General features: G+C 34.5%; 1 protein-coding gene across 19 annotated transcripts; it reads right to left on the bottom strand.

Annotated features, from left to right (window-relative positions):
• Window positions 1–1,162: 1,162 nt before the first annotated feature.
• On the bottom strand, window positions 1,163–5,616 carry LOC140832878 (uncharacterized). 19 transcript variants are annotated; one of them, XR_012118191.1, is made up of 8 exons: window positions 5,374–5,512; window positions 4,994–5,121; window positions 4,543–4,612; window positions 4,223–4,425; window positions 3,769–4,087; window positions 3,510–3,596; window positions 2,782–3,409; window positions 1,163–2,685 (listed from the first exon to the last, which is right to left on the bottom strand). XR_012118191.1 is itself a non-coding variant. In XM_073197150.1 (5 exons), exons 2-5 carry the CDS (start codon window positions 4,564–4,566, stop codon window positions 2,663–2,665), a joined length of 225 nt encoding a protein of 74 aa, XP_073053251.1. In that variant the 5' UTR covers window positions 4,567–4,612; window positions 4,994–5,062; the 3' UTR covers window positions 1,163–2,662. The 19 variants fall into 19 exon arrangements, 1 of the variants encoding a protein (XP_073053251.1); XR_012118192.1 differs by lacking the exon at window positions 4,994–5,121 and having other exon boundaries at window positions 5,374–5,616; XR_012118189.1 differs by having other exon boundaries at window positions 4,223–4,612.
• Window positions 5,617–10,175: the final 4,559 nt, after the last annotated feature.

Here is a 10,175-nt window from a genome sequence, read left to right as displayed (position 1 = left end):
GAGAAATGTGATCCGTAGATAATCAAAACATTTCTCCATCGATCGGAAATGAGCTCAAATCCTCCTCCTCCCTCTCAAAATTTTAGCGGCAAGCCGCGCACTGATTCACTTGTGAGCAGCATTAATACCTCGCCGCCCACTGCTACCAGCACTAGTACTGGAGGTGCTGCCGCTCGTTTGTTAGGAAATAATCAAGCTTCAACCACTCTGTCATCGACTCGCGGCCGGCACCCCGCAGTTGGAAATGCATCGAGCCTCCTCCGCTGAACTCATTGCCATTATATCATGTTATGTCAGGAGTGTGCATGTATCTTTGATTTTCATTTGATATTGTAATGTTCTAATCCCCATCCATTTTGATTCAAACTTTTTGGAAACCGCAATACGACCGACCTGTCTGGCGCCTAGATCGGATCAAACCCAAGAAACATACAGAAGTTACGTGGTTCTTCTTCCGCGTAGTGAAAAAACCATGTATAGTTTTTTTTCCTTAAAAAAAACATTGGTGCTTAAATGAATAATTTACAACTTCGATATGAAGTTTATGAATCCATATATCAAGATAAAACAACGTAGATCGGGGCTAAAGAACATGATATCGAGGAAAAAAATTCACAATTTGTTCAGGGTTTTTGTTCAATTTGGTGGGCAAGTGTGGCAAGGGTTTGCATGCAGTTTAGTCCTATATATGAGAAGTATATGATTGGTTGTGATTTATAGCAAGTGTGGTAAGGGTTTACATTCAGATTTTTCATCTGATTTCTTTCAACTCCATACATTCCCTCTTTTTAGTGAGGAATAAAATTTCATTATGTTATTTGGCTCCCCCACACATTTCTTCTCCTTTTACCAAAGATCTTTTTGCGAGAAACTCGTGTTCTTTCATAAGTGAAACTTTTTTTTGTGTTACCTTAGGTATTAAAAAAATAGACTGTGTATTTAATTAATTCCACGAGATATAACTATAAGACTTGGTGTTTAGGTGAATTGCATCCATTAAAATTTATTTAGCTAAGTAAGATCAATAAAATTCATAAGCTCAAAAGAGATTTTGACTAACTCGTATTCATGCTACCAGTAGGGATTCAATCCATTTTTTTCATAATTAACGACATGCTAAACAAAGAAAGTGATGCAAATGAATAGGCCAATATACTATCAATTCATAATCATCATCGGCTAATAAACATGTCACCACATAAAAATAACATAAACAACTTCCCCCGCCTCCCGATACTAAAGCAATGCAATGTCTCTATTGCACTAATCTGTATCACAGGGGAAACAAAAACGACACAAAATGCAACATACTAAACAAAATGCAAAAAAAATTACTCAACAACAGAAAAGGAAAGAAGAAAAGGAAAAATCCTCTCAACGATCCTCATCCTCCTCAATGTCTAGTGGTGACACCTCTGCCCCATGTTCCTATGGAATAGCATACTGAAACTGGAATGGAGGAGGAAACATCAGCAGTGATGGTGGGTAGGTCAATGGATCAAGGCTCATCTGTGTGGCTATCCTTCTTAGCAGGGCATCCATCGAAGTCTGATAAGCACTGCTGATAGATTGATATTGTGACTGGTAGTGAGCTAAAGCCCACAACTCAATAACTCGGTCACTGATGGTACAACCACTACAACAATAAATACATATGGTGACATCATATTCAATATTTAGTGACATTTAAGTTTTAGTGACATCTCCAACAAATGTCATCTATTCCAATGTCGTCTTAAACTTCCTGACATTTTTTAATATCATTATAAGATGTTAATGACAACTTCATACATGTTACTAATCATTCATATAATGACAATTTTAAATGTCAGGAAAACTCATGTTTTAAAAACATTATACATGTCTTGTTATTATAGTAATAATGACAAATTTATATGTCAGTTAAAATAATTTATAATGACAACTAAATGTGTCGGGTATGTTATTTATAATGACAATAAAAAATGTCAATAATGATAGATTATAAGGTTAATTTAGAATGTCTCATTGTGTAATCTGTAATGACACTTACAAATGTCTTCTATACTAGGACAAAAACTCGTGTGAGACGGTCTCATGAGTCGTATTTTGTGAGACAGATATCTATGTGGGTCATTCAAGAAAAAGTATACATTTTATGCTACAAGTATTACTTTTTATTATGAATATAGGTAGGGTTAATCCGTCTCACAGATAAACATCCGTGATACCGTCTCACAAGAGACCTACTCCTATACTAGTATATAAAGACATTGATAATTGTCATTAATAGTTGTTTATAATGACTTTTTGAAATGTCTGCATATGAGTTTTACAATTACATTTTTTATTTATATGATTTAATGTTCTATTGTGACATAAAAAATGTCATATTTTAGAAATGTCATTGATTTTCAATATTTTCATGATATAATATTCAAAGATATAACAAATTAACATATATATATACAAATACAAAATTTTAAAATAGAAATTAAATTGCTAATCCATAATTGTCATTAATTTTACAATAATTAATGTATAAGACTGACAAATTTTTTTAACTTGAAAAGCATCTATACCCCAACAAATATACCAAATGTATTTAGTTTAAGAACAAGTAAACAATTAAGTCTTGTAAAGCAAAACATAAGCAATTCATTCTTCAACCATCTCATCTTAATCAAAATCCAATATTCTTGTCATCTACAATAAAAATTCATATATTTGTATGAATGAAATAAAATTAAAGAAGCACAAAATAAAGAGATTAAAATTTAATCAAACTATTGAATATCATACCAAATGATAAACTGGAAAATTATTATTTATCCAAATGCATCTAGTAGAAATCTTCCTCATTAACTGTCAACTGCAAATATAATTGATATTGGTTTAAAAAGATACTAACATGACGGACATAACAATAAATACTACTTAATTGAAAAGTTGAATATCATACCAAATGACAAGGCCAAGCTATCATTCCTCCAAGTATATCCCCAACTTTTTGTTAAAGATCGTATGGCCTAATCAAACTCCCTTCTCGTTCTAGGACAACTAGAACTTGTATTTCACACAATATATAATAAAGCATCGATTATACATGTAATATATATTCTTAACCAATATACTATCTAAATCAATAAATGGCTAACTCGAGATAATTAAAAGCACACAAAACATAGCTTACAAAAAAGCAAACTCCAACTCATTATGCCACATCAAATAATAAATAATATCAAAATAAACAAAAGAAAAACCATTTACCAATTACCCATCTGACGTATATTCAAATAAAAAATGATTGTCTCCACCTCTACAAGTTCCAACGATGACTCATGGGCTGTTACCAAAGCTTTGAAATACATGCCCATTTTCAGGAGGTCATTGTATTTTCCAGATTGAACAATCATCCGTCTCTCATGACCTGGATTGAAGATGCCACCGTTGAGTACACTTTATATCCGATTTAAAACTCGAAAATTTATGCAATTAAGATTTCGGAAATCAAAGGGTTTCATACATACCAAAATTTGATCAACATTATTCAAGAAGTCCACCTAGTGGGTCATAAGTATAATGGTCTTACCTCTAAGGGTTCCTCTCACACATTCCTGCGAAAGAACAATAAAATGTTTTGATTCCTTGTAATAAAAAACATCTCGATACATTATTCATTTGTGAAAGAAATTCCCAAAATATAGAGGAACAATAATCTAAAAATTGCATGACATTAAAAAATAATGAGTATAGTCGATTCTTCTCGATAAGATATGCAATTTGCACCTTGAATATGTCTGATCCACTGTGAGCATCAACAGCACTAAACACATCATCAAGTAAATAAATATCACAATCCTGATAAACAGCTCTTGCAAGTTGAATTCGTTGTTTCTGGCCACCACTAAATTGATACCGCGTTCTCCAATTTCAGTTTGGTCTCCAAACTCCATCATTTCCAAGTCTTTCTCCAAGCAGCACACCCTGATAGTTTCCTTGTATCTCTTTCCATTAATAGGTAAGCCAAATAATATGTTTCTTGTACTGTCCCACTTTGGATCCATGATGTTTGAGCGACATAGGCTGTGGAACCACATACTCTGATCTGTGATGCAGAAAAACAAGTTAGATCGAGTTCATAAGAGTGATACATTCGATGAAATTGAGGTATAAGTTGAAAAATGGGATCCTCAAAAGATTGAAAATGGTATCCACTAAACATAAGATTTGAACATTGCACCTTTCCTGATAAAGACGCATATTTTCTATGTATTCTTCATAAAAGGTCTTCACATTGTACAGAGCATTTTCTTCTGTGAATAAAAGTCTTCTTTCTCCCACAAACACTACAAGAAAAACGCCCAACGACAACGGTGAAAAACCATTGTTGTCTTTTGACCGCACCCTTTAACAATACAGCATTTCACAACAGTTTGAAAAGACCTACAAGGAATATCAACTTACAAGTAAAAACAGCAACGGCTCACATCCATAACTGAATACTAAAATGATAAGAAAATTACTTGAACAACTTTATACATAAATGCATAAACTCTTTACCTCTTGTTGAGCAGTTTTCTTCATGTTTGCCTTTGCTTGCAAATTAGCATTCCTTAAATCCACCCACAGACTAAATAAAAGACAACCAGTTAAACAATACATACTATTATACTCCACATACCTACGTAATCACCTGATTGATTAAATGATAACTTAACACAATGTAGCTGAAGTGAAAAGAGAAATGTAATAGAAATTCGATGTTATGAACCGAGAAATAACAGATTTTATATCCCAAGATTCCATTTCTAACTGTATTGTCTTTCGATTACTCTTCTTTTTGGCTGCCTTCTTCTAAAGAGGTCTCAAGAATCCCCAGAAAGACATCTTCACCACCAAAGTCATAAAGTAATTCACAGACGTGCTTGATTGTGGAAAACATACACACAAAAGAATACAAATTTTTAGCAAGAAAACAACAAAACCTTGAGCTCTTGTAAGAATTATTTACCAACACTCTCATTCTAAAAAATCCAAGGCATGCTTCTGTAAATACATAGAACAGCTGCAACAAACGTCTTGTCTCCTATCTCCGATAACACGGTCATCGCGAGTGACTTCGTGAACCCCGATTAATTCCTCACAAAGACAAATTACGCAATAAACAAACAAAAAGCAGATGAATTTGAGAGAAAAAATTATCCGAAGCAACACCACAAGCACATAATCATAGTTGAACAATGGAGAGATCCATTTTCACCGAAGAAATGGTGAAAGCGAAACGAACCATGAATGCGGAGAGATGTAAGAGCTTGGAAAGATCCATTTTTGAAGCCCTTAAACCTAACCAATATACCAAGAATCGACCAAAAACGAAGCCAAGAAACTCACCGAAGCCGGAAAGAATTCGCGCGCAGAAACATGTCACGAACAGCACCTCCATTCGCGCGATTCAGGGTTCGATTTCTACTATTCAAAGCTTAATTGAAATCTACACATCATGGTCTAGGTGAGGGGTGGTCGGCCGACCCATTTCCGGTGGTGAACGATGGCGGCAAGGAAGATTGTGGAAGAAGGGGAGGAGTAAACGGGTTTGGGGATTTGGTTCTCTTTATTTTTTCCCTTTCTCCGTTAAAAGGTGATTAATGTATCATGTATGTACATGTGTATATATATTATAACGTAAATCGATTACTGAAAAAATAATAAGGTAAATGTATGCACATGTGTATATAATGACATCACTTAAAAATATCACGATAATTAATCTAATATATTTTTTTATTTTACACATTATTAATTTTTTTACAAGTGTCAATTCAGTATATGTAACAACATTTAATTAAAAGTATCTACAAAAAAGTGTCACAATAGTCATTTATTATTATAATTATAATGGATAGCGCATATCAAATTTACTCTTCCAACTCTCATCGTCAATTGGGCACATACACTGCAGTCATTCCCCGTCTTCTTGTGTCGCACCTCTAGCTAAAGTGTAAAGCTCAGTCATAATCGTAGGAAAATATAATTAAGTTAAGTTTATGCAACCCTACTAGCCATAATCGTACGAAAATATAATTAAGTTGAGTTTTTATGATCTTCATTTTATTATAAAAACATTGTGTGTTGGTCATTACATCCAGCATAAAATTCCAAAAGGTCATTACATCCAGCATAAAAATTGGTTCTAGAATCTACGATACGACACGTACAACCCAAAATATATAATTTATTACAATTTTGGCATCAAACACATTGTTCATTTTTAATTCATTTATTTCAAATTTAAGTACATCAAAACGGGGATTAAGTCTCTTGTGAGACGGTCTCACGAATCTTTACCTGTGAGATGGGTCAATCCTATCGATATTCACAATAAAATTAATACTCTTAGCATAAAAAGTAATATTTTTTTATGAATGACCCAAATAAGATATATGTATCACAAAATACGACCCGTTAGATCGTTTCACACAAGTTTTTGCCCAAAACGGAATATTACTTTTATCTACATACATTATGTCTTATCATTGTCTGTGTGTATATATATATATATATATACACACACATTGTTCACTTAATTGTTATAATACGAATTAATAGGGAGACTTTGTATTCAGTCCCTAATGAAACCTTTCTTTCCTTTTACTCCCTCTTTCCCCGAAATACCCCTCAATCTCCTTTTTTTAAATAATTGATTTTTCTTTTAAATTATGGTCCATCATGCTTCCGTAAAATAAATTAAATCTTATACCTCTTTGACCGGAGTACCACCGGGTTATATCCACCGTATTTTACAGACTGCTCCTCACAGTCCAACCACACGATCGCAACCGATGGTTACTGACGCAGATTCCTTCAGCAGCAGTTGGCACAACCCTAATTCGTTTCCTACCTTAGGGTGTACAATATAAAATAAAATTTTGAAAATAATACATGAGATGGGCTAAGAGCAAAGATCTCTTTTATTCAAACACCAAACATTTATTAATACATAGTAACCTCCTGTAGAGGAGGAGAAACTTGTTTAGCTACTTACAGTATCTGAACTCACTACACACATAAACTTGAAAGAGAAATATTACAACCTTTATTATGAAAGAAATGAGGAAAATGTTCGATGATCTTCACTTCCTTCTCCTGCCTTATTTATAGAAGGCTCCATCGGATTTGAAACTCGGATTTCAAATCTTGCTAAGCCTTTACAGCTTGCCTATGGACCATTTAGTGGTTGAGTGGTCCCTTCTTGTCTTGTCATATTCTAGATTATTAATCTAGACATCAGTTTCTCATCTTCTTTTATCTCTTGAAGATACCATTGGCGATGAATTTGGAAAATATCAGCTGAGATCTCTTTTCCATCTTCTTGGTACATTTGGATTATAGATTTTAGAGCTTCAGCTTGTTTCCTCTTGAGTGTTAATCTCCTTTTCAAAACTTTCAAATATGCCCAATACATTTTCAAGTTTTGATTCTGGTTTTTTAACTGGTTCCAATTCGTCCTTTATTTATATTTGTAATTTGGGTCCAGTTGTCCTGTTTTTCTTTATTGGATTCCTTTTTTTAATTTGGTATCCAATGCTCTTGTGTCTTTTTCCACCGATTATTGGTGGTCCTTGTTCCTTTTCCACCGATTATTGGTGGTCCTTGAAATCCACTCACATGATTTTTCACATGGTGGTCCTTCTTTTATTGGTGGGATGCTCACATGTTCCTTTTAACTTTGTCGAGGAATCTTCGGCTTTCGGTTTCCTCGAGGAAAACGTGAATGTGGTTCATCCCCACTTGTACTGGTATCGGTAAAGTGTTTCCGATCAGATCTCGGCTTGAATCTTTTACCGAATTCCGGTTCCTTCTGGTTTTGGCATTCTGGACAGATGTTTTCAGACCATCTTCCTACATGTGCCATATTACAAAATTTCCGACGAGTTTCTTTACTTGCCGGCAGCTTGCTATTCCACAAAAGATTTCTCTTTTTCTCGAATAAATCTTCTGCAAAACTTGTGGTTTTTCCTGTCATGGTATTTAACAGGAATGATCCGTTCACTGAATGATTATAAAATTTGAACGAAAACTTGACTTTGTCCATCTCAGTGAGACAGACCCATAGACCCCAAGCTCTTCTGGTAGAAATATCATCTTCAGTAATTGAAACGACCAGGGGTATTTCTTCTGTCGGAGGATCCTTTATAAATTTTTGGATATTTGTATCCAGCCTCCTTAGCTTGATGAAATGAAAGGCTTCATGAGAACCTTTTCTTGCTGGTTCTGGTGCTGCACTAAAGAAGTATAACTCCAGAACATCTCCTATGGACAAATAATCATTATTCGCCCAAGTTTCGTGAACAGCTTCCTGGATCCACTTTGGTAGACCTGAGATTTCTGGAAAGCTGGGTGATGTAGTATAAACTGAGGCAAGAGCCCCGAATTCATACCATGCTTTAACCTCCTTTGGATATGAATTTTGTTTCATCCATACCCTTGGATATTTTCTTGAAACATCAACCCGATTGGTAGCTGGGTTAATGCCAATTCTTGTTTTTAATTTCTCCCAATTCTGTTGGTAAACCTGAAATGGAGAAATTGTTGCTTCGTTAGTACCAACCTTAGTTTTGCCTTTGTCAATACGAGGCCTAAGGTTGATCTCTCCCTCTTCAATCTCCGAGGTGAAGGGTTGACTTGATGACTCAAGATAAGGATCAGGAGTCTCAATTTTTGTTTCAGCCGACTCATCTGGTGATGATCCCGACTTAACACTTGTGCAAGGGGTATTTGAATCCCCCGCTACAGGTATAGAGTCCTGTACTCGAAAACTCTCCATTTGGGAAACCAGTGGTTTCTCAATGCCTTGGAGGATAGGCCTTTGCATTACAGACCATAACTGAGTATATGCCTGTAAACAACCTGTAATTCGATGAGAGACAATTCTCTTATCAGCCTGTTGTAGCCTTCCCGCAACTTCTGCGTTAACGGCCAACTTGTTAAACTCGGTTTGAAGCATTTCAAGGTGTTCCCTCAAATGCCTCTGCATCTTGATAATAGCATCAATGTCAATACTGTCCATCTCTTGTTAAAAAATCTGCAAGAATATTTTCATGAGATTTAATTATCACAATATCAAAATATAATTCTGACATAGTGCTTGCCATCGTAATAATCTAGCCTTATCAGGTTTAGACTCAATTTTATTCCTTAAAAAAACTTTAACTTGTGTGTTATCAACTTTTAAAGTGAATTTCTTTGCAAGTAGAAATAATGGCCATTTTTCAAAAGCCTTCTTTACTGCATAAAATTCATTTTCATTGATATGCCATCTTATGGCTTCTGCATCTGAGAATAATCCACTACAATATCTGCATGGTTGTTCTCCATTTGGTGTGAGCTTAGTAAGAACTGCTGCCCACCAATGATCACTGGCATCGGTATACAATACCAGATCATCTTCATCTTGAGGAATAGTCATCTTCGGAAGATTTTTGCAAACCTCCTTTAAATGGATAAGTCATTTTGTGTGTTCGTCTGTCCATATAAATCTAGTATCTTTTTTCAACAATGGACTGAACACCTTCCTGTGTTTTGCTAGGTTTTTGATAAACATCCCAGCAAAATTAACAACTCCTAAAAAACTTTGAAGTTGTTTCTTGTCTTTGAGACTTTCTGGAAAATTCTGCACTTTCTCCACTATGTGTTCTTGCAGAATTATACCTGACTCATCGATTTCAATTCCAAGGAATTCAATCTTTCTTGTAGCAATGACTGCTTTCTTTTCAGATAAAACCAGTCCTTCTTTCTTGCAAACATTAGAGAAAATCTCCAAATGTTTAACATGTTCATTCATATCTTTAGATGCTATTAAAACATCATCAATATAAACAAACATAAAATTAAAATAATCTTTAAAAAGATTATCCATCTTTCTTTGAAATATCTGGGGTAAATTAGTCAATCTCATTGGTAATACTTCCCAAATATAATGTCCTTGAGGTGTTGAGAAAGCTGTGAATTTCTTGCTTCCTTCCTCCATCCGAATCTGATAAAATCCGGACTTACAATCAAATTTAGAGAATATCTTGGCATTGCGTATGCAACTAATTAGATGTTCTCTACTTGGTATAAAATATCCATCAAACTCCAGAATCTTATTAATTTCTTGATAATTAATAACCAATCTGGGTTTTCCTCGTTTTATC

This window comes from Primulina eburnea, chromosome 5, assembly GCF_022965805.1.
Source record: "Primulina eburnea isolate SZY01 chromosome 5, ASM2296580v1, whole genome shotgun sequence".
Taxonomy (NCBI): domain Eukaryota; kingdom Viridiplantae; phylum Streptophyta; class Magnoliopsida; order Lamiales; family Gesneriaceae; genus Primulina; species Primulina eburnea.
This window is presented reverse-complemented; position numbering and strand designations above follow the sequence as displayed.

What these genes read in the sequence shown, in the direction of transcription:
- LOC140832878 (XM_073197150.1), bottom strand. Translation starts at nt 4,566, where the DNA reads ATGAAGAAAACTGCTCAACAAGAG. An exon ending in TGTGAGAGGAACCCTTAGAG is followed by an intron (nt 3,410 to 3,571) that starts GTAAGACCATTA and finishes TCTTCAATCCAG; the next exon opens with GTCATGAGAGACGGATGATT. An exon ending in TTTGAATATACGTCAGATGG is followed by an intron (nt 2,686 to 3,256) that starts GTAATTGGTAAA and finishes TTTTTATTGTAG; the next exon opens with ATGACAAGAATATTGGATTT.